Source organism: Cynoglossus semilaevis, chromosome 6 (assembly GCF_000523025.1).
Source record: "Cynoglossus semilaevis isolate Cse_v1.0 chromosome 6, Cse_v1.0, whole genome shotgun sequence".
Taxonomy (NCBI): Eukaryota; Metazoa; Chordata; class Actinopteri; order Pleuronectiformes; family Cynoglossidae; genus Cynoglossus; species Cynoglossus semilaevis.
The window spans coordinates 5355824-5377001 of record NC_024312.1 but is presented as its reverse complement, the minus strand read 5'-3'; the positions used below and the strand labels follow the sequence as shown (position 1 = coordinate 5377001).

The following is a 21178-nucleotide window of genomic DNA, read 5'->3' as shown; positions in this document are numbered from 1 at the left end:
GTTTTTATAGGAATTAAACATTTTTCAGGGGATAATTTGTAGCTGTAGTTTGATGTTTTCAGCAAAATAAAACCTCCCGTCAGTGTAGAGGTGAGATGGTGACAACTGTAATTCACGGATGTCATCATTGACCAGTGGCTCAGGGAATTAAACCTGACTATACAGAACACTCTTGACCTGTGATCGACTGAGACAATAATAATCACCAGATGAGAGAATAAGGAACCAGATTTTATTATAGACCGGAATCAAAAGTCACTTCCATAACCAGGGGAATCCGTGCACTTTTCAGTGTTAACCATTCAGGCATTTTCCTGTCTTGGATTATGTAACACGCTCATCTGTATGCCATGTTCATGTTGTCTATGCCAAATCAATAGTGCATTCATTTAAGAATTAGGAATATTGTAAATAGTGGTGGTGTCATTTTATTAGTCCATAAAGTAGTATTCTTTAACAGTTAAAAAGAAAAACAACACGCATTCAATTTAAATTCTTTTTATTTATCCAAAAAAGTGAATGTTTATGCCACCAGAGCAGAAGCTGTAGAGGACTCACTGTAAAAAGGAAAAAACAGAAACTTTAGGAATAGAACTGTACAAACTGAGCAGACATTTGTTGGAAATGTACAACTGTCGTTACATCCACTGTTTCCACAAAGCTGTAATGTAAACAGATTCCCCCAACACTACAGTAACTACAGACCCAATGTAGTGTTTTTTTTAATGGGATACAACATAAATATGTAGTATGTAGTAACAGTGATATGTTCAAGTGTAATCTGACTGTGTGAAGGGGACTGGCAGAGGTGGCACACAGAAGCCGCTCTGCTAATTTACCTCCAGCATTTTTATAGCACAAAAGAAATATCGCTGCTCCTACAATGAGGCAGAGCAGGACAATGAATTGTGCCTTTCACAAAACATCAGTTATAGTTCTAGGATCAATCACAGATACCCAACAGTAAGAGAGTTTAACAGAACAAAGTTCTAGAGCAGAACAAATACTTACTACTTCCAGTTGGGGGCCAGTACTCTCTTGGTCTTGTAGTAACGGGCCAGCCTGTGGATCCTGCTCTCAATGAGAATCAGGCGGAACTTGGCATCCTTGTCCTGAGACGAAATTGTTCAGAAAAGATGTTCATGTTTTTCTTCCAAATCCACATATTTCTGGCTTAGTAAAAATAAATATTTTTATGTTTACATCACTAATGGAAAAAGACGCATTTACATTAACCTTTGTTTAACAAACTCCCTGTATGTAAACCAAAAAATCTGACACCATCCATTGACAGTTTATACAATGGAAGAAATAATTCAAGTTTCAACATTAACCCTTTAGATTTACAACTCAAAATGGAATAACTTCCCAAAATTGTATTTTAAGTTGTATCGTAGGTCCTAAACAGGCATGAATATACATATTAGATTTTTTTTAACCTTTCTGTTTCTCTCCAGATGCTTCCTGACTGCCACAGCCTTCTTGATGAGGTGGTAGAGGTCCTCGGGCAGGTCAGGGGCCAGACCCTTGGACTTGAGGATCCTAAGGATTTTGTTGCCAGTGACAAAACGAACCTGGGCCACACCATGGGAATCCCTCAGAATAACACCTTAACAAAAAATGAGCAGTGCAACAATGACTTATGTAAAACCAGCCAACTTGAACCAAAATGAAACAAAAAAAGTTGCACACTGTAAGATTAATAATGAATATAAACAAGTTCATCTTTCAAATGGCCAATGCCAGACTTTAAACCATTCAAGCGACTTAACAATGTAACGCTACCATTACTTGTTGTCAAGTGGCTTTTTCTAACAAAATCATGACAAAAACATCTAGTTTAACGTAAACGACTCTGTGTAATAGCTAGCCAACCGAGTCATACAGTACATGATCAATAAACCAGCTCGCATTGGTTAAGTTCAAGTGTTCAAGCATCATCAATCAGTAAGTAATCTTACCAATCTGAGAAGGGGTCAGACCCTTTTTGGCCAACTTGAAGATCTGCTCTTTGACATCGTCGGAGGTGAGCTTCAGCCACTGCAGATATAATTCGTTGAACGAGTTAATCGCTAATACTTTCGCCAATGACACTTAGCTACATTACACAAAGGCTGAGAAATATGTACTCACTGTGGGGACACTGCGCCTGTAAGGCAAAGCTGACTGGGACAAGCCCTTTCTGTAAAAATGAAGGAGAGATGAGTTACATGGAGAAGGAATACTAACGATTTGCAATCAAATTCTTTAACGTGGGCCTGGTGGTGCGAGCATTACGCTGTGCCACTAACCGCAATAAAGTGTCTGCGTTAAAATTCTAGGTTTTCATACAGCAAGCTAGCATAATAATTATACTACAATCGTCTTTTAATACGAAAAGGTACCTAATGACATTGTAGAATAAAATAGAACGCTCTGTGAGCCGAAAGCTAATGCTAACTAGCGTCAGACGGAGGTAACTGTAGCAGAGTGGGTGATTTAGACCTTTTTAACGCGTCTGTGTTGACTTTTAGGGCTTATACCCCCTTTATAAACTTCATTATAGCGTAGTATAGTTTAAAAATTAATAACAGCTTGTCTGACAGCATAAAAAATACATTTTTATCGACAAAACCAGAGCTCACCCGGGAGCGTGCATGCGACCCATGATGGCGGTAGAGGAAGAGAGGCCGCACACGCGACAAGGAACGGTATTTTGCGCTTGCGCCGGAAATGGCGTAATGACGCACAAAGACTCCTGTTGACGCTGGGATACGGTAAAAGAGAGAAAAGCTGTTTTCACGGTTTTTTCCTCAAGTTCCTAAATCGTACTGTGCACAGGTGGATAAAATTGTGCTAACATTCCTGATCAGTGGAAAAAAAGTTATCAGCAGTACAGAATACCAATTTGTTGATATACTGTACACCAGACGCCTTTTCTAGAGGTCGCCATGTTGGACACAATGCTGTTATAATAACCAACGATAGATAAACAGAAAAAAGACTGTACACTTGTAACCCACAGTAATCACTAAATATTTGATATGTAGTTTCCAAAAATATAAACATATAATAGAGTTTAGTTGTAGCATGTGCTGAAACAACAGTGCATTCATTTCACAGGTACAATTTTGAATCCCATTAGTTACTTATAACTAAAATAAATATAACATTAAATTACAAACTTTGAAGACAGATTACTGCTGATATATGCTTGTAAAGCTGGAGCAGTTACCTAAAAGTACCTATTTCATACAACCTAAAAACACTGTTCAAATAGAGGTCAACACATTTTAAAGAAAAGCCAAGAGTCACAATACTTGTTCCAAAAACATTTAATTGCTTTAGGAAAGAGGAATTACAGTACACACAGATCCATTCAGGTTAAAGGTAACCAATTAAGAATAAATAACTGGCCATGTTAATACAAACTCTGTTTTCTTTGTACAGTCACTAAAAGAGTGAATCAAGTCACTAATATTTATAATGTAAGTGTTGCTCTTAAATCATAATCGTCACGTAGATCTCTTAAAAAATTCTCAGATAAATTCATCAAAATTTCTTTATTAAACATTAACAACTTTAATTTTATAGTTAGCACAGAGAGGTGTGTTCTTGCTCAGGACCTTGTTCCCTTTTCAAAACCGTTTCACCGTCAGCTTGCCACGTCAACACTGATCTACGGGCAGTTTGTGTTCGCAATGTTGTAAAATCTGATTGGACTAGATTTTTTCAGGCAGTTTAGGGAGTTGTTGATAACTGCTTTGTTAGCATGGTGTCATTACACCACCACAGCCTAATCTCCAGACTCAACACTTACAGTATTCTCAGTTTTTAAACTGGGATTTGCTGCAGTCTGCAATGTGGTTTAAAACCACCTGAAGAAAATACCTCAGCTAACTTAAAATCAGGAGGCAAACACAAGCTTTACAACCAGAGCACGGACAAAACACTAACTTCCACCTTATGATACAAGTCCCCTTTTCAAAGTGTGTTGTGTGAAAGCTGTCAAGTAATGTCACAAGAAACAACAAGTAGTGTGCATTTTGTGGCAGTCCACTGTTATGATCTACACCTCTATGCCCTGCTTTAGAAGACCTACTGATAAAGCTATACAGAATATAGATTTTTCTTTAATAAGGACATATCACATTGTTAATAAAATATACATACCATTAAGGCCAAGGTTAGGGTTATAAAGAGATTGTGAGCACAGACAAAGGCACCCTGTTCAGTTCCCTGTGAGGGAAAGTGGTTTGATATTTCCATTCTTTTTTTAAAACTTTGGCACATTCTTGGGTAATCATAAGGTCAATGTTGATTTTCTGTAATTCGTTGTTTTTGGAGCAATCTACCAAGAAGTGTCATATGTTGCAAAGTAGGAAACCATCACAATCCCACTTGTTCTTGGAGAAAAAAAACAAACAAACAAGAGTGTAAAAATTAGCCCCTATTTTTTCCTCTCAAAAAATAAATGGGTCAATCTACCTAACTCTTCTGCTAGCAAGTCGTTTTGGTCCTCTAATATCAAAATGTACAAAACATTACAGCTCTCTGTGTTCTAGTTTAGGAAAAAGACAACATGAGTAGAGATTGTTTTTCACAGAAACAATCTTGATCTGTTACGGAGGGAGAGAAAAGAGAGTGAAGGATGGACAACAGGTTCGGTTTGTAATGACCTGTTCACTAGTCCTTCGTTGTTTTGTCTTGAGGAGTTCTTCTTGCACTAATTTCTTAAGGGAATAACTTTAAAGGCAAAATGACAACTCTAAGTTCAAGGGGTCTTTGAGGCGTTACGTTTAAATGCGTTTTCCTGCCACAATGATCAAAAACCGACTATTACCATGTGATCCATGATAAAAAGTCACCCATGGAATCGTCAGATTTGATGACGCCAATATTTAACAAAAGCATTTGAGATTTCCTCTGAAAAAAAAACGCAAGTTCTTTATTAGTTTTTTTACTAGTGAAAGCTGAGGTTCTTAAATTCAGGTCAGTTTAATGTGAACGCAACTTTTGTCTGGAGACTCTTTGTCAGGCTTCAGAAAGGAGCTGGAAGACAGGCAGGTGTTAGAAGTAGGGGACGGCTGTAAGTTTGTACCACTTGACCGTCTCCTTGCTGAGGTCAAAGTCTTTAAGCCTGAGCGTGATGCCGCCCAGGAAGTAGTTTTCACGCAGAGACTCAGCGCTGAGCACGCTCAGTTGAAGTTCCCGCAGGCCCAGGGTTTCCTTGCTGTAGCCACTGTACACCAGCTGTGAAAAGAGGAGGATGAAGATGTAAAACTGTCACCATAGTGGCCATATTACTGTTGGATGACAACAAGAACACGTTTATGCCATAATAAATTATTTTCTGACCATCTCATTGAAAGTAGGGTTTCTGGTTTTCCTAGAGATTTTTGTCTTGCGTTTGGAAGTCTTGTGAGGATCTGGAAGCAGGTAGGTTTTAACGTAGGGGTTGGGATCTGTTCCATCTTCAGAAACCTGAAAAGGAGCATGTCAAATATTAATATGATGAGAAAAAACATTAAAAAATAGTGATCAAAACCATAACTGTGATTACCAGGTCTCGGATGTGCATCACCATGATGAAGAGAGTACTGTTCCTGTAGGAGATGGAGAGCTTCACCTCTCCCTCCACCCGACCAGCCGTGGGGCTCAGTGGAGGTTCTGTAAATAAATCAGGAAATCGAACAGAAACTTCAGAACAAAACACCAGGGTAAAACAAACCTCATCTTAGAAATCCTGATGTTGTGTTCAGAATTAATCTAACCTTCTCACTAGAATAACTGTTTAAATTATAATTACAATGTACACAGGTATATTGTAATTATGTAAATGTGAGTTAAACTTTGGTCAGTGATTTTTATTAGCTAATTTGTTTTACTCCCCACTCCCAGAAATGTAACACTTTTCAAGAAGGTGAAACACAAGAGCAGGGTGTGAAGTGTGACTAAAGCTTCAAACATCTGAATAAAAGGAGGTGATGTTCACCTGGTGCTCTGGCTGAGGCATCCAAACCTTCTGTCTTGTCGTCTCGTGCAATTGGATGGAAGAACGTGTAGATCAGATCGCACTGGAATAAAATAAACACAGGGCACAGCGTTAGGTCATGGACAGATACAAGACTTGTGTGTGTGTGTGTGGTTAATTACCTGAGTGACGTCTGTGGAGCTTCTCATCAGATTGTGGACATAGTTTGTGAGCTCCAACTTCCTCTTGGTCGCCACTTCTTTGATGTGGGTGCGTCCCAGCACCATTTTATTAGGGAAACTAGAGACAGGAAGTGAACAACAGCATAAGTATTAAATATCACAGAGGTTAACAACTCTGACTCAAGACAAACAGACATGACATAAGTGACCAATAATAGTTTGGAAATTCAGCAGTATGAGTCTATGCGGCACTGAACAAGGGTGGGGTTCTTGAGCTGAGAAGAGGCCAATAACCAGACTTAAGCTTTGACAAGACACTGATAAAGTGACGTATTCTGTGGAAATGACAACAGCAAATATACAGTTCATAAAGAGGCTGAAGGTCACATGACTGGCCCAACCTTGGAAGCTTCCAGAGGGGGAACAGTATGGTCAGTTTGTTGTGGAGCTCCTGAAACTCATCAAAAGTGCGGAAGACAAACTGAGGCTCGTTCTGACCTTCCCTCATGATCCTTACAACGTATGTCTGCAGAGGAGACGAGCAGCAGGTGTCAGTAATTCTCCAGTTCAAACACAGACATAAGAACCTTCAGGACAAACGTAACACAGACGGACTCACATAATGCTTGTCTGGGTTGTATCTCTTCTGGAAGGAAAAGATGGACGCATGGACAATGCGACCCTCCTGTTTGAGGGTGTAGGTCTTTGGGGAGAAGGACAGAATGGGCTCATCGTTGGCTGGCAGGCCTGAGAATCGTAGCTGAGCAAGGTTGTGGATGAAGAAGTTAAACTTGGTGGCCACACTTCCCAGGCTGGACTCAATTAACCTGCAGATTCAGGAGGAATGGGAAAACAGTAGAAGAAATAAAATATGTAAAACAAGCAAAAATGCTCAGCAAAACAAACTCTCTATTGACCTTTGTTTTTCAGGTTTTCCTCTAATAGGATTCAGACAAAGGCAGTATACACCTGACACTGCTGACACTGAACTGAGAACTTTTATTGATGTAACGTAAGACAACATCCAGGGCAAATCTGTACTTTCTGTGATAATACTGCCCTCTGGGGGTGGGGAAACACAATGCTGAAGACCAGTGATGTTCAGTTTGAAGTACACCAAAAATACACATCTTTCTTTGATTCTCATTCTTTAAAATAAACAAATACATTAAAAAAATTATATATATACACCGGTATTCTTTATTTTTAAAATGTGATTAGAAAACCTTTCACCATTGAAGGAATTCAGTAAGTAAGCGATGCTGTGTTTACCTGGTGAAGAAAATCGTTGCTTCAGCGTCTGTGTTGTGAGGCTGCAGAGCATCGAACACATACTTTAGGTCCTGAGAACCGGTCAGTTCTGGAAGACCTGAGGACGTCATCTGTGACATGAAGACACATGAAGGAGATGATGATGATGATGATGAAGATGAGTTTTTAATCCGCCATATGGCGTATCCTGGCATTGTATTATAAAATATATATATATATACTACTGTATGGACTTTATGTAATAGTACTAACTAGGACCAAACCTCCATTACTGTGCACAGAAGACTTTCATAGGCAAAAAGACAAAAATGCTTTAAAAGTCTTTTATAATTACGTTTGTCTTAAATGTGTATTGGATAAAGACTAAAATCAAATGAATAATCAATTGTTATTAAAAAACTATGCTCCCTGTGTTCACCTGTGTGTGTGTTTGACTCACCAGTGACAACAAGTTGAGGAACAGCCCAGAGTGCTTGCGGATGAGGTTGTAGGCCTGACAGCACAAGTCAACAAACAGTTGGAAACGACTGGTGGGTCGCTCTCCTCCGTTGATGACGTAGGCCATGTCTGAGGTCAGGACGAACGGCGCTCGGTCCCTAATGGGAAATACAGAAGGGAGGATTTAAATGGCGGTCTTAATGAGCAAAGAGAATCTTTGATATTGTGGATGTTTATTAATCATAGGTCTGTGATACAATTTGTTGGAAAAAAAGGACATTATTTTTACCTTTTAAAGCTGCCAAACATCTGGGCGTGGCCCAGGAACTTGCCAAAGTCAATGTGGAACATGTGACCAGTGGAGCGCAGCATGATGTTGTCGTTGTGACGATCACAGATGCCCAGGATGTAGGTGGCGACACAGCATCCTGCACATGAGTAGATGAAGTTCTCTGATGCCTGTGGAAAAAAGAAGAAGATACAAGTTCAAGCTGTGAAAAACTACAGAAACACAATTTTATAAAATTACATATTTGGACTAAAATTCAGAAATTCAGATTATTATATAAAAATCCACTTCTCATCTTTGTGCTCGTGTACCTTCTCATACTCGTCCTCAGCAGGGTTGTACTTGCGGAGCCACTCTGCCAAAGGTTTGTCCTTGAAGGATCCTGTGACACCGTACTCCACCTGGATCTTTCTCAGGGTGTCGGAGGACGGCACCAGCTCCACCATACCTGGACAATGTGTGGAATCTTTGATTGAACGTGAACTCAACCACAACAAAATTCATAGAAAACATTTTAAAGTTATAGAGAGAGATAGAGAGTATTTAAAGATACAGACGGTACATGTAGGTTTTTTAATATTATAATGTTGGTGTATGAAGTTTATATTGAAAATTAAGTTTGATGTTTTTATTAGTAACTTTCCTCCTAAAGTTAATGATGATTTTTCTAACTTTACAAGTTTTCTTTTAATTGAATACAAAAAACGTTATTATTGGTGAAAATAATAAGGTGGTGAAAAATACAAGTGTGCACATCAGTCTGTGTTGTGTCATATTAAGGTGGACTGACATTCACTGTAACCACATTTGTCTTTTACCTTTGTCTTTTCCAGTGGAGATGCATTTAAAGTTGACTATACGCAGGTCCAGACCTTCCTGCAGCCAGATGCGGTCCATGATGCGGATCATCTGCAGAGCCAACATGTCCTGCCTCAGGTCTTCTCCAACCTGAAACACCCACACATTGTCTATTATAAGCGCGACACCATTTCAGCCACCAGGGGGAGTCATGACAGCCACTGTATGTTACTGTAATTATCACACTGCAAAAACCTGATTCTTAAATGACCAGCATCTAATAAAAGTGTGTGCTGTACCTTAAACATGACGTTGATCTCTTCCCCCAGAGGGTCAGCGTTGACCAGCGCCAACTTGAGAGGAACTGCATTGGAGTTGAAGAAGGAGCAGGCCTGGGTGCACAGCAAACAGCAGTTTCAGCTTTTGTATTTTATCATACCATAATAATGCAACAGGATCCAAACACTGGAGCCTACTGTTAAGTGGTATGTATGTGTCTGTACAATACCTTGATGTTTAGTTCTTTGGCCACCAGGCTGGGGCTGAGGGGCAGTCGGCAGCTGTTCCTCTGGAAAAAGTTTTGAACATTTTCCAGGCCCTCCTGCAGCGCTACCTGAAAATATGCACCCAACTCATCTTGTCATTCAAAGGTCAAAGTTCCAGCATTAATGTCAGTTTGCAGACAGACAAACCTGTCTCGTGGACCCTGCGGCCTGTCTGACCCTCTCAGCCACAGCTCCTAACAGCGTCACTAAGTGAGTCTGTTTCTCTAACTCTGCCCTCAGTTTGGTTCCGCACAGACACAGCAAGGCACCCAGCACCCGCTCGTAGCGCCAACCCCAGGCCGGATCCTGTACTGCATCCTTTAGCAGCCTGCAGACACAAAAACATAAAAAAAACATTTGAAAGATAATCAATATTTAAATTATTGATTATTTTGTTCCGCTTCGAAGATGTACTGGGAACAGTTAACTCACCAATAGAGGTAATGGGCAATGTTGATGTTGCCTTGTGCTCTAGACAGCAGGAAGAGGACGAGAGCATTCTTCAGGTGACATTCAAACTTTAAGGCCTAGAAGAACAAGAAGGAAAAATGAAAATTGACAGAACCATTAAGAAGGAAAGGAAGTTATTAAAAAAGTGGTACATTGACAGTGTTTTTAACTATAAAATAAAAATATTGTACTCCACCTGTACGAGCTGTGGCAGGTAGTCTGTGAGTTCATCATCACTGCTCTTCTCAATCCAACTAACAGCCACGCTTCTCACTTCTGTATCTGCAAACCTGAAAACACACAGACACACAGTATATATAAATATATACATATAAAAGAAAAATACATATATGAATGTTTCTGTTGTAATACTTATGTGAACAGTACACACTTTGAGTCGAGCAGCTCCAGTGCAGTGACCGGGGGGAGAGGAGGCCATTGGTGCAGCAGCGAGTGGATGTGAGCCATGCTGGCCCAGTCCCAGCTGGGAGCACTGGCCAGCACCTTGGGCAGGCTGCTGGGGTGGTCCCTCTGACAGTGGAGCTGGTGGTCCCATAGGATCTGATGATCTGCTCGCTTCAGTCTGCAGATTCAGCCAAATCACATCAAATAAATTTTTTTTTTTTCAAATAAAACATTAATAATTGGTTGTATTTGTACTTTTGTTCCCATTTAAAATTGTATACTGTTAAAAGCTTCTTAAATGTATCATCTCTGTGGTTACTGATCGCACATTCTGCACTTTATACTGGAGGTGTACCGGACAATTATTTGATCTATGTCTGGCTCGCCATGAAAAATTCATTATATCAGAACAATGGATGGTCACGTGACCTTAATCAGCACAAAACCGATCAATGGAGCTGCTGTTTGACTTGTTGTCCTCAAAGAGGCTCGGGAAATGAAGGGGCAGCACAGAAAGCATGCAGTGAGGATAAAGACTCTGTTCTAAAGGGCCGAGGTTTGAAGCTAGATGTTGACAAAGTGATGGAAACTTAGCTGGAGGTGGAACAGCTGGAAGGAAAGGAGACGCAGGTGTTTATGGTGAACTGAGTCTGTGGCATTACTTTGGAAATCTCTATTTTAAATCAAAGACTCTACTGGACTCTACTGGGTGGTCTGAACAGTGGATTTCCCTCACCCAAAGTTAGAAGCTCGGCTGCAGATTTTCTCCATTTTTCTTCGGAGGTCTGGGTCGAGCTCCTCCAGGGTGAGGGGCTCTGGACTGGTGACCTCTTTGGGTCCCACGTACAGAACATCAACTGGAGAGTTGGGAAAGTCCACCTGATGGTAAAACAGAAATCAATTTGCTGATCAGTTTCTTCTTTAGACGAAAATAAAATAAACAACCAATCAGATTGAAATATTTTATAGATGCAAAACCATACTTTTCATCATTTGTTTTCACTAGTCACTGATCACTAATAGAAATTATTCAATTGCTACATATTGTACAAAGTAGTCACTTTAGGATGTTTACTATCTTGGGTACAGTAGGTTAGTAATGAGACTATTATTGAACAGCTTCTGTGGAAGACGATGTTGACCTGCAGTATAATTCTCTCTGTGGGAATCCTCTTGCGGCCGCCCATGGAGCCCGCGGTGGCAGCAGCAGCTCCCTGGGCTGATGTCCACAAACAGAGCAGCCTGCTGCCTCGGGCCAGAACCCTGGAACACACAGAGCGCTATGAACAACAACCTTATACTTCCAAAAACATCACCCTCCATTCTGGCAAAAATAAAATAAAATTTCAAGGATTTGCTGTTACAACAGAATATTGTCCACGAGCTGTAAAAATATTTTTCAAACTGTTAGCACTTCTAGCTTTAAGTTTAAATTGTTGAGTTAAAATGACACTAAATGATGAACAAATATATATTAATAAACATATATTTGATGAACAAATAAGTAAAATGCACTTTATTTAGTGTTTTTGAAAAACAGTGAGGGGCCGTTAGCTTGCCTGAGCTAAGTGCAGTTACTGGTTTAGTGGTTTGTGTGACCAGTGTGAACATTGATAAAATCACACCAAACCATGAATCAGCCTCTGACTACGACACTACTCTTCTCTGCTCACCGTCTGAAGTCAAAGAGGGGGATGGAAACTTTGCCCAGCTGCTCCGGCGCCTTCCTCTGTTTGTTGGAGTCTGGGGATCCACCGGCATTTTGGTTCAGCACCCCGAACAAAGTCAGGCTCAGTATGGACTCCAGTGGGAGCACAGCTACTGCGATGGGGAAGTTGATGCTGGGATAGAGGAGGACAGAGTCAGTCCATAGTGAGGACACGGCAAACAGAACTTTCTGGCTGTTGTTGTATAGGAGACTTAAAAAAAAAAAAAAGTAAAAACTAGGAGTGTCAAAATTAATTACTACTTTGAGCAATTGCAGGAGAGAGGAGAGGAAAAGGAAGGGAAGTAATCTCTTACAGTTCATCCCATTTCACATGGTAGAAGAAACTCTTGTATGTTCCCACTCTCTTAGATTGCACCGGTTTGAACAGGTTCTTTCCATTGTGGGTGAGGGCACACATCAGGAAGTACTTCTCATAGCTGAAACAGCACATTCAACACTTGCTTAGAGTTGAGTTAAGACATTTTACACATTCTGGAATAGAAAAGAGAAGAAAGTCTTCCTTCATGTGCATTTGTACAACTATGTTCTGTTTTATCTGTTTGCAAAACAGAATGAAAAAGTACATTTCGAAACTAACACTAATAATTTATTGACTTCTGAAACAAGTTTCACTTCCATACAACTGAGTGTTGTACGACCTTTGCCTGTTTATTAGGGCACGCCGCCTTTGTTTTCAGTTTTTCGTGGAGTCATTTGTTCAGTTTAAGTCGATCAACCCCATCAGCCCCGTCTCCCTCTCTTTATCACTCTTGCTGTCTCTGATGCAAAGTTTAGTCTGTTTTTTTAAAATAACAGTAAGCTTTCCCTGATGGAGATGAAATAATCCCATTAAAAAGTACAAGTAATAAATAACACTGTCTCAACATCGTTTTCTTCTTTGACCTTGATTCCCGTTTAGAAGTGACTCTTTGTTGAGTTTGTAAGTAGAGCAGCTGTTTGGCTCTTTTATCTCACTCAGATGCATGTACATAATACTGTGTGTGAAGGAGTAGAAGGCATCTGCAAATATATGAATAAAGTGAATCTCAGTTGTGTTCTACAGCTTTTCGACTCAAACCAGAACACATTCTATACCTAAAAGAACATGAACGACAGTAACATATCAAGTAATGCAAAAAAGAAATAACAATCTGCAGCGACATTGCATATCAAGTAATGCAAAAAAGAAATAACTGCATATTTTTTTGCAATATCTGCAGCGACATTGTAGGAACAGTCGCACACTGGAAAAAGGGCTTTAATCAGTGAATATGTGGCCGAGGGTTCACCATGCAATCAGTCACACATTTTCACTCCAGACCTGATGTATTAGTCAGTGGGTTTGTGTTGGCAGCTACACCACAATGTCATGCCGTCTCAATATGCTGGCAGTGCCCTGGCATCTCACTGAGGCTGCAGATGGATGAAACACGAGCCACAACAACGACAACTGCTCAGACCTCAATAGTGAAACAACAGAGTAACAACACAACACAACACAACAGACATGCGTAACTGCCTGATTGCATCGGGGGATACCATAATGTCAGATTCCTTCTGGCATCGTATTGTGAGGAGATAAATATTTTTGGAAGTGTCTGTGGAATGACTGTCACGGCAGCAATGCTCGGTGCAGTCTAGAAATAGCTGCTCTCAGAGGCAGCGCTGCAGTAAAGAGGCCTGTTATTAAGCTGCTCCTCTCTGCGTGTTGGCATCAGTGGCCAGAAAATGACTGTGGAGAGACGGTGCTGCCGAGGTTCTCAAGCTGCTACCACCAGCTCACCAGCGTGCCGACACTTCCTACAGGTTTTTTCATTTCAAAAGTGTAACAGTGTCCACCTTTGACCACGGTGCACAAACGGCTAAAAACCACACCACTGTGCTTCAGACGCACGTAAAGAGACAAAAGTCATGGTGAAAATGGACACTGGGAAGAGAGAGAGCAACACTAGAGGCGTTTGAGAGGAAACAAAATTCCTAGAAAATCAGTAACAATTTTTAGCAATTGTTGTACACCAGAATACAAAACTTGTTGTTTGATGTTCAATTAGAAAGAACTATGACTCATATATTGATTCATTACTTATTAAGAAAAGTGTTACCAGATGAGCCGGAATCTACTGCAGCTGACACAGGGCAAACGGAGGGATCTAATCTAGACTGTTGACCAGTCTACTACAACAGATAGTTGTTGTTATAATTACACTTTTCCTTCTTCTGTCTGGAAACTGATGTGGCATGAACAAACACGTCTCTTGAACCCACGACAGATGAGGGACAAGATCTAGGTTTACTATCTCGGAAACTTACTTTGACTATTTTGTGCTCACTTTCCTATTAATCACTACACTTCAGTCATAGTATAAGAACACATTTATTTACAGAATTCATGTTTAAAACTCATTTTACCTGCTGACCCAGTTGGCTGGGATGCCGTGCAAAGCGAACAGAGTGAACTGAAGGTGATCCGTGGTACCAGAGGCCTCCTTGCTGCTCCTACCCTCCACAGCCTCCTCTCCTGCAGGCTGCGGGAGAGCACATGAGCTGAAGGAGTTGGAGGGAGGACAGAAAGAGCGCAGGTAAAGCTTGGCCAGGTCATAGACCGTCTGCGTCAGCCGTGCCATGCTCTCCTCCACAGGACTGGTGGGATCTGTAAGAATGTTAAACCACAGAGAGAAAATATAAAACAGATGGCTTTAGTAGTAAAGATATAAGAATTTAATAGTTTTATTAGAAAGTGATGAACTATATATATATATATACACTGCCCATCTGAGGTACTTCAGTTGTCCTTTTAAATAGCACCAGGCACATTTAAAATATGTAAATTCTTTAAACAGTAATAAATAGAGCCAAAGTTAAAAAATAATAAGACAGTGTCGACTTATTATTTGATGTAACAACAATGGTGGATTAAAGTAAAGAAAGAGAAGTGTCTGTGGGCACCACACCTACCATTTGATGACTGACCAGGAGATGATGATCCCAACTATAAAAAAGCAATACATTCTTGAATATAAACCCTATATTTCTAAAAATCGAAACACACACACACTTAAACATCTGTTAAAACCACACCTTGGGCGATCGTGTCCGAGGTAAATTGACAGAGTGACGCAGCTTTTTCACAGCCTCTGTGACGGCCTGCGTCTCCACCTCATCCAGAGCACAACACAGGTTCTTCACAGTCTGCACCACCCGCTCCACTGTCTTATACTGGGTACTCTAAGGACAAAAGATGGAGTCAGTGGGTATTAATTAACATGCGTTGTGTCTTAATGTATATAATATATATATTTTTTTATATATAAATAATGTATATATTTTTTTTAATAGCCAAAACCAACATCAGGTCACTGATCATGTTTTTCAAAACAGAAAAAACAAAGACAAAAAATGCCTCTACAGTTTCTCTCATTATAATTTTGTTCCTTTATTTTGACCTTTTCCAGCCTTTTCACATACCTCATTTTGGAGACAGATGTTGACTTGCGTGTGGTAACCTTCCATGTAATCAGCCAGCCCTTGTCTTTAAGTAATCACAGAAGAATGTCCAAGTTAAGACAGGGTTTTTACAAGTGATTCAACTATATCTATATTTCCGCTCTAACAATAAAGACAACAATAAGAACAATTCCCTAAGGTAGGAAATTACTTAAAACAGGGCTTAAAACTGCAGAGGGAGTCTGGTATTTTTTGATGGGACAATTTCTGGGACTTGTCTTTAACATCGTTGTGAGACCCACATACCTGGTGATATTTTCCTTAAAAGGCCTTTCCACTTGTCCCAAGTGTTTCTCTAAGTCAATTTTAGAGCCATCATCTTCAGCCTGAGAACATCAGCACAAATTCACCTTCCAATTATGTAATCAGCCAATAAAATTAAATATCTTCCCAGCCGAAGGACCCAGTTAAAAAATAACCTTTACAACAGATTATGTCACAAACCAATAAAAGGCTCAAATGTCGGGTTGATGCAGTGACTTACGCTTCGTGCCAGGTCTCTTCTCATGGTGGACTGAGAGAGAAGTTGTAAAGTGATCTCATTCTCCCACTTCCTGCAGTTCTGGACATACTCGTGGCTGCCCAGGCTGTGTTTACTGTGGCACAGGACGAGGCAGAGGCAAGGGTTTGAAATATAACATCTTACACAGTGTGTTCAGTGGTTACTTAGATCTGGCCTACAATTTCCTTTTATCACTTATTTCATTGTGATTACATAGGTCAGGATCCTTTGAGAGCTTTTGCATTTAAAATACAGTTACAACTTCTGTGAAAAGAGAGGACAAAGTTGTGTCTGTGGCACCTTTTTGTTTGATTATTTTTAATGAATCAGAAACTCACTTCTGCAGCACCTCCTCCCGGCCGCAGACTTTGAGCAGGTAGCTGGAGAAGTCGACCTGATCCAGGTCATCATGAACCCAGCACAGAGTCTGGCTGATCAACAACTCGACTGGAGAACTCACTGAGGAAGCGGAAGGAAGGGACAGATTAGACAACAACAAGAAGAATAGTTGATCAGTGAGACAGTAGCGTGACCAGGGTGAGTGGTTGGTAAAAAAAGGAGTAAAAAAAAAGGAATGAAAATTATGTTACACCACAAAAAAAAAGACATTTTATGTAAATATTTTAGCAAGAACTATTACCATGCAACATAAGGCAGGGCAAAATAAATCTGCACCACCTTAGGGGAGTATGAATTCATGATTCAAGTTCACGGACACAAGCCACTGCTGCTACAGTATGGTCGCCTCCTTTTCCCTGTTAAACCAGACCTGTTCTCAGATGAGAAGGCAGGAAGAGGACTTCAGATCGGCTTAGATGTTTGTGTGTGGACTGTGTTCAGCCAAGATCAGAGGTTGGAACGTGACACACTGCAGATTAATGTGATGTTGAACTGCTGCTACAGCGGTTTAAGAAGCTTCTGAACTCAGCAGATACACAAACAGGACAGGTAGGATACAAAGACAAATACAAACCAATCCCAAATACACACACTAATAGACACACACCCAGGTTATTTAATAGGACATCCACGTATGCACGCACACAGGGTGGGAGACCACCCCTTCAGCAATAACAGACCTCCACCCTTTGAAGGAGTGGTTCATCTTCTCCTACAGCTCGGTGCAGTAGGTTAAGCTCCACAGACAGTGGAGCCTGTTTGCCACTAGTGGCTGCTGTGGTCAGACATAGTAGTGGAGATATTTGGAACAAACCAATTAGATGGGTCACGCCTCAATCTGTGAGGTGGTGAGAGAACTGCCATCAGGGCATTTTTGAGGGCATCGTTTGAAAGAGGAAAAATTCCTTTATCACAAGTTTTCGAAAACATTTTGCACATGGCTACTACTTTGATTTCTAGATCAGGCATGGAGTTTGTGCCTGGTTTTATGCGGCTCTTACGTTCATGTCAAATTCTGTCTTTTTTTTTATGGTACGCGAACCTCACGCGCATGGGGCTTGACGCAAATGACTTGGAGGGAAAAACCATTGAGTATAGTGTAGGCCTACCAAATTTGCTCTCAAAATGGCAGGGAAAAATGCACAGCAAAAGGAAAATATGAAGATGAAGACAGAAAGTGAGAGACTTTAGTTTAAGGGATGTGTGGCCATGCTCTGTACATCATGTAGCTCTTTGCAGTAACTAGAGTATAATTAGTTCTAGATCTTCATTAATCTGCTTAATCACATAAGGAATGACATCTTAACCAAGGACTTGCTGCTTGTAGTGTTTAAACAGGTATTTATCAATGTCTGCTCAGGCCAATGAAGTGCCCACTGACAGGTGCCATCTCACTGCAGGCACCTGATCTGAATGAACTGTTCTACGGTTCATTAGCCTCCTTTCTCCCTTGGCTGGGTTCTCTCTCTCGTTCAGTGTTTCCTTCTCAACAACAGCATGTGAGAAATACCCAGCAGCCTGTTGTTGTTCACAGCCAGGCTCTAGAAAGATCATTTCTGAGAACTAGAATTAAGACTGTGTGGTTGAATCCCTCTGCCAGACAGAGAAATTACAGCTCTGTTCTGGTGTTTTGGTCAAACAACATCAAAATGTCACAGTAAAGTTGACTTTGCGTTGAATAATTAGCATGTGTATTCTATGAATCCTTGCTTCCTGAGGTCACAACCTTTTTGACCTTCGACTACCATATTTTTCCAACATATTGTTAAGTGTGTGCAATTTGTGTTCAACCAAATGAATCAACCAGCCTACACCAGAGGAAGTCAGTAAGAAAGGATTGCACATCAGACTGGAAATGACATTTAGCAAGCGACCTTTGGCGCTGTTTTAAGGAGAAGTCTGTGCCGGAAGCTGCCAAAGGACAATTAGGATCTAAAACAAGGAAAGTAAGAAATGTACTTCCTATAGTGGGCTGCAGTCTTAACTGATTCATTTATAGTTTCTAGGTCAGTGGGACAATATGTTACAGACACAAAAATGTGCAGTGTTAAAACCTCATTCTGGCATTAGCTGCTTTTAGAAATGTATTCATGGATCATTGGCTGCATCTGTCTCATTGCAGATAGGGAGTGAAAAAGACCAGAGGTGCTCTGCCAGTTGTTATAGCAACTGTATGTAGAAACATTAACATTAGTCACTTAACTTTACTCCTACAGTTCACTGTCAGTAAGAATTACAATCACTAGATGTTGATGTTCATAATCAAAGCAAAATGTTAATTTTGAAAGGTAAACATGCAGAGAGAAAGATTGGCTATTAGTATTATTGATCCAAGACACGTATTTTCACTGCCCTCTTTGACATTTTTTTCAAAATTATTTGAAGATTAAATGTCCCCTGGAATAAGTTACAATTATTGACCACTGAATATTTTACTTTAGTCAAAATCCTTCACTGAGCACTACAGTTGGCGGTGTCAGTTTTTTATTCCATTTTATTCTGTGACGTAGTACTGTCCCAACATTCCTCAAAGATTTCCTTGATGGGCTACACATGTAGTGCAAACCTTCACAGTAGCTGCACAGAGCACGTTCTCTGCTGCCAGGCCTCTGGTCTTATCTCTGGACAGGAAAACCACTATATAATCTAAATCTAAAAAAATCAAAAAAATCAAAAGATTCTCTTTTCGTTATAAACTAATTATTAAATATGACTCTGGACATTATCGTTTTTACCTTCAATGAACCACATACTTGTGATAAAGTGTCTAATAAAGTAGCCCTCCAGACCTGCTTGCTTAAAAGACATGGAGGACTTGTATTAGAGTCTATGTAAAATTAGAGGTTAGCCAATAAAAGCTATCCAGACACTTAAAACAGGAAAGAAAAAACATTGTGTGGGCCTGTAGGGACAAAAGGAAAATATCCAGACCTTTTTATACAACACTGCTACACCGCAGTGAAGGGACAAACCTTTATTTGTGCGGAAAAGGAACGTAGTGTACTTCCCACGACAGAAAAAAAATGGGAAAAAGAAAAAAAAATTTAGGGCGAGGAGGGGGTGAAGAGTTTGGCAGCTGCGAATGCGGGTTCCTTGTCCATAGCCCTCTTATCTGGAATCTGAGCTGTTTCTTCTCAAAAGCAACAAGGGCACAGGGTTTCTATTTTAGAGGCTTTCTTGAAACAATGGAGCACATTGCTATCAGAGCACTCATGCACTTCCTTGATTAAAATTCACATGTATTGTTTGTAATCTGGGAAAAAAAACAAGGTAAGAACAGTGCTGTTTGCTCCTCCCTCATTCCTTTATAACTGGTTCTTAAGTGTGTCAGGTTTCAGATATTTTATCCATGGATTCTTACCGTCGCAGGTGAAGGTTACAGGCTGCTGAGAATCGGAGATTTCGATGGAAACCTTGACAGAACAATTATTGTCACCTCCACCATCTCTCTGTGTGATGACGGGGCTGAGCACGTAGCCAGGGTTGGTGGAGATGTCACTGTGTGGGAATTTGGATCGCAGGCTGGTGAAGAGGAAAGAAAAACACAATCAGCAGCAGCTTGTATCCGGTACATTCCAGCTGGTGCAAACTTTACAGAAGCTTAAAACAAATAAGTGTATTAATCATTCACAAGCATCATGATACATGACACTGTAGCAGCAGCATCACAGGAGATCAATAAACAAGAAAAGTTCAAGTTGTTTATTGTATCTTTTTCTAATTGTTCCTTATTTTGACCTAACCAACAAGTTGTGTCTGTTTAATCTGAAAATGTCTTCACACAAAGGAAGGCGCCTGCTGCAGCCAAAATAATGTCACAAGGTTTGAGAAAACAGTGATGTCTCAAGACAAACATTTGTACAATGAGTCAAACTGTTTCTGTTGGGTGATTGAGAAGGGTAAAAATGAAACTTTAACATTAAACCTATTACACAACAAGAAAAAACAATATTGTGCCTTCAACAGGGAAGAACTTACGCTGCAATGTCTTCACGAAAGGCGACGACCTCCAGGTTCTGAGCACTTGCTTCCTCCAGAACAATGTTCTTTACTAAAGCTTTTCCTTTACTCTTGCACTGAGTTTGAAAACAAACGAGAAAACAGACAGAAATGTAAGGACTGTATAAAAAAAAACAAAAAAAAAAAAACACAAAGGCACAGCTGTTCACAGTTTATGGACATTTCTGTTTTTTTTACCCTTAAAACAGCATATAATCTTAAAGGTCAAACTACTCACCTACTCACCTAATGTTATTAAAAAAATAAGAGGATTTAGGCACATTTTTAACTTTTAAGGAGAATGAAAAACTATTCTGGGTTTCATTAATTAAAGCGGGAGTGGCCAAAGATTTATGTACATCATTAAGTTTCCAGCACACACTGTTTAACGACCCTTACTCTAGAGAACAATCTAGGTCTTTATGGTGATTTGTGTGTCACATTTGTCCAATGGTGAGTTTTATTTTGAACATCATCAATCTTATTACTCGTGCTAAGAAGACCCATGTTTATGCTAACGGGGATCTCCTAGGTTTCACCTAACTGACATTTATTCTCATCGTTTTAGGTCTTAATTAAATAAAACCAGATAAAAAAAAACAGTGATGTAATGTGTAATTTCATCTAAAACGGTGTTTGTTCATCCTGCTAGTTCCTAAAAAAAAAAATCCATAACTCCTAGATAATATTTTCAATGGTGCTAATATTACTCCTTAAACTAAAAGAACAGAAAA

At 40.1% G+C, this 21178-nt stretch overlaps 2 protein-coding genes and 1 non-coding gene across 3 annotated transcripts in view; all 3 read right to left on the bottom strand.

Annotated features, from left to right (window-relative positions):
* Positions 1–482: 482 nt before the first annotated feature.
* Positions 483–2735, bottom strand: rps13 (ribosomal protein S13). The gene is made up of 6 exons (XM_008311503.3): positions 2625–2735; positions 2134–2182; positions 1962–2040; positions 1440–1609; positions 1012–1112; positions 483–557 (listed from the first exon to the last, which is right to left on the bottom strand). The coding sequence occupies exons 1-6, from the start codon at positions 2645–2647 to the stop codon at positions 524–526; spliced, it is 456 nt and encodes a 151-aa protein (XP_008309725.1). The 5' UTR covers positions 2648–2735; the 3' UTR covers positions 483–523.
* On the bottom strand, positions 784–914 carry LOC112487178 (small nucleolar RNA SNORA19). Its single transcript, XR_003050007.1, has one exon. It is a non-coding gene; the product is annotated as a small nucleolar RNA SNORA19 (small nucleolar RNA).
* A 561-nt stretch (positions 2736–3296) lies between the features above and the next one.
* pik3c2a (phosphatidylinositol-4-phosphate 3-kinase, catalytic subunit type 2 alpha) overlaps positions 3297–21178 on the bottom strand; it is a 28461-nt gene continuing 10579 nt past the window's right edge. Inside the window, exons 3-33 of the mRNA XM_008311502.3 lie at positions 20424–20521; positions 19807–19967; positions 16385–16505; positions 16029–16140; positions 15791–15870; positions 15506–15569; positions 15119–15265; positions 14996–15029; positions 14450–14690; positions 12355–12477; positions 12006–12173; positions 11475–11595; positions 11069–11211; positions 10319–10510; positions 10124–10217; positions 9910–10004; positions 9625–9805; positions 9441–9545; positions 9232–9324; positions 8953–9082; positions 8446–8582; positions 8135–8304; positions 7847–8003; positions 7408–7517; positions 6755–6962; positions 6537–6661; positions 6136–6253; positions 5975–6056; positions 5543–5649; positions 5338–5463; positions 3297–5232 (exon numbers count right to left, since the gene is read on the bottom strand). Of these exons, the coding sequence (XP_008309724.1) occupies positions 5050–5232; positions 5338–5463; positions 5543–5649; positions 5975–6056; positions 6136–6253; positions 6537–6661; positions 6755–6962; positions 7408–7517; positions 7847–8003; positions 8135–8304; positions 8446–8582; positions 8953–9082; positions 9232–9324; positions 9441–9545; positions 9625–9805; positions 9910–10004; positions 10124–10217; positions 10319–10510; positions 11069–11211; positions 11475–11595; positions 12006–12173; positions 12355–12477; positions 14450–14690; positions 14996–15029; positions 15119–15265; positions 15506–15569; positions 15791–15870; positions 16029–16140; positions 16385–16505; positions 19807–19967; positions 20424–20521 (4026 nt within the window). The 3' untranslated portion in view covers positions 3297–5049. The remainder of the gene's footprint in view (positions 5233–5337; positions 5464–5542; positions 5650–5974; positions 6057–6135; positions 6254–6536; positions 6662–6754; positions 6963–7407; positions 7518–7846; positions 8004–8134; positions 8305–8445; positions 8583–8952; positions 9083–9231; positions 9325–9440; positions 9546–9624; positions 9806–9909; positions 10005–10123; positions 10218–10318; positions 10511–11068; positions 11212–11474; positions 11596–12005; positions 12174–12354; positions 12478–14449; positions 14691–14995; positions 15030–15118; positions 15266–15505; positions 15570–15790; positions 15871–16028; positions 16141–16384; positions 16506–19806; positions 19968–20423; positions 20522–21178) is intronic.

Excerpts from the sequence above, each read along its gene's own strand:
- rps13 (XM_008311503.3), bottom strand. The coding sequence starts at position 2,647 with ATGGGTCGCATGCACGCTCCCGG. Across the intron at positions 2,183-2,624 it reads GGTCGCATGCACGCTCCCGG|AAAGGGCTTGTCCCAGTCAG; the intron begins GTGAGCTCTGGT and ends TCATTTTTACAG. Across the intron at positions 2,041-2,133 it reads ACAGGCGCAGTGTCCCCACA|TGGCTGAAGCTCACCTCCGA; the intron begins GTGAGTACATAT and ends TTATATCTGCAG.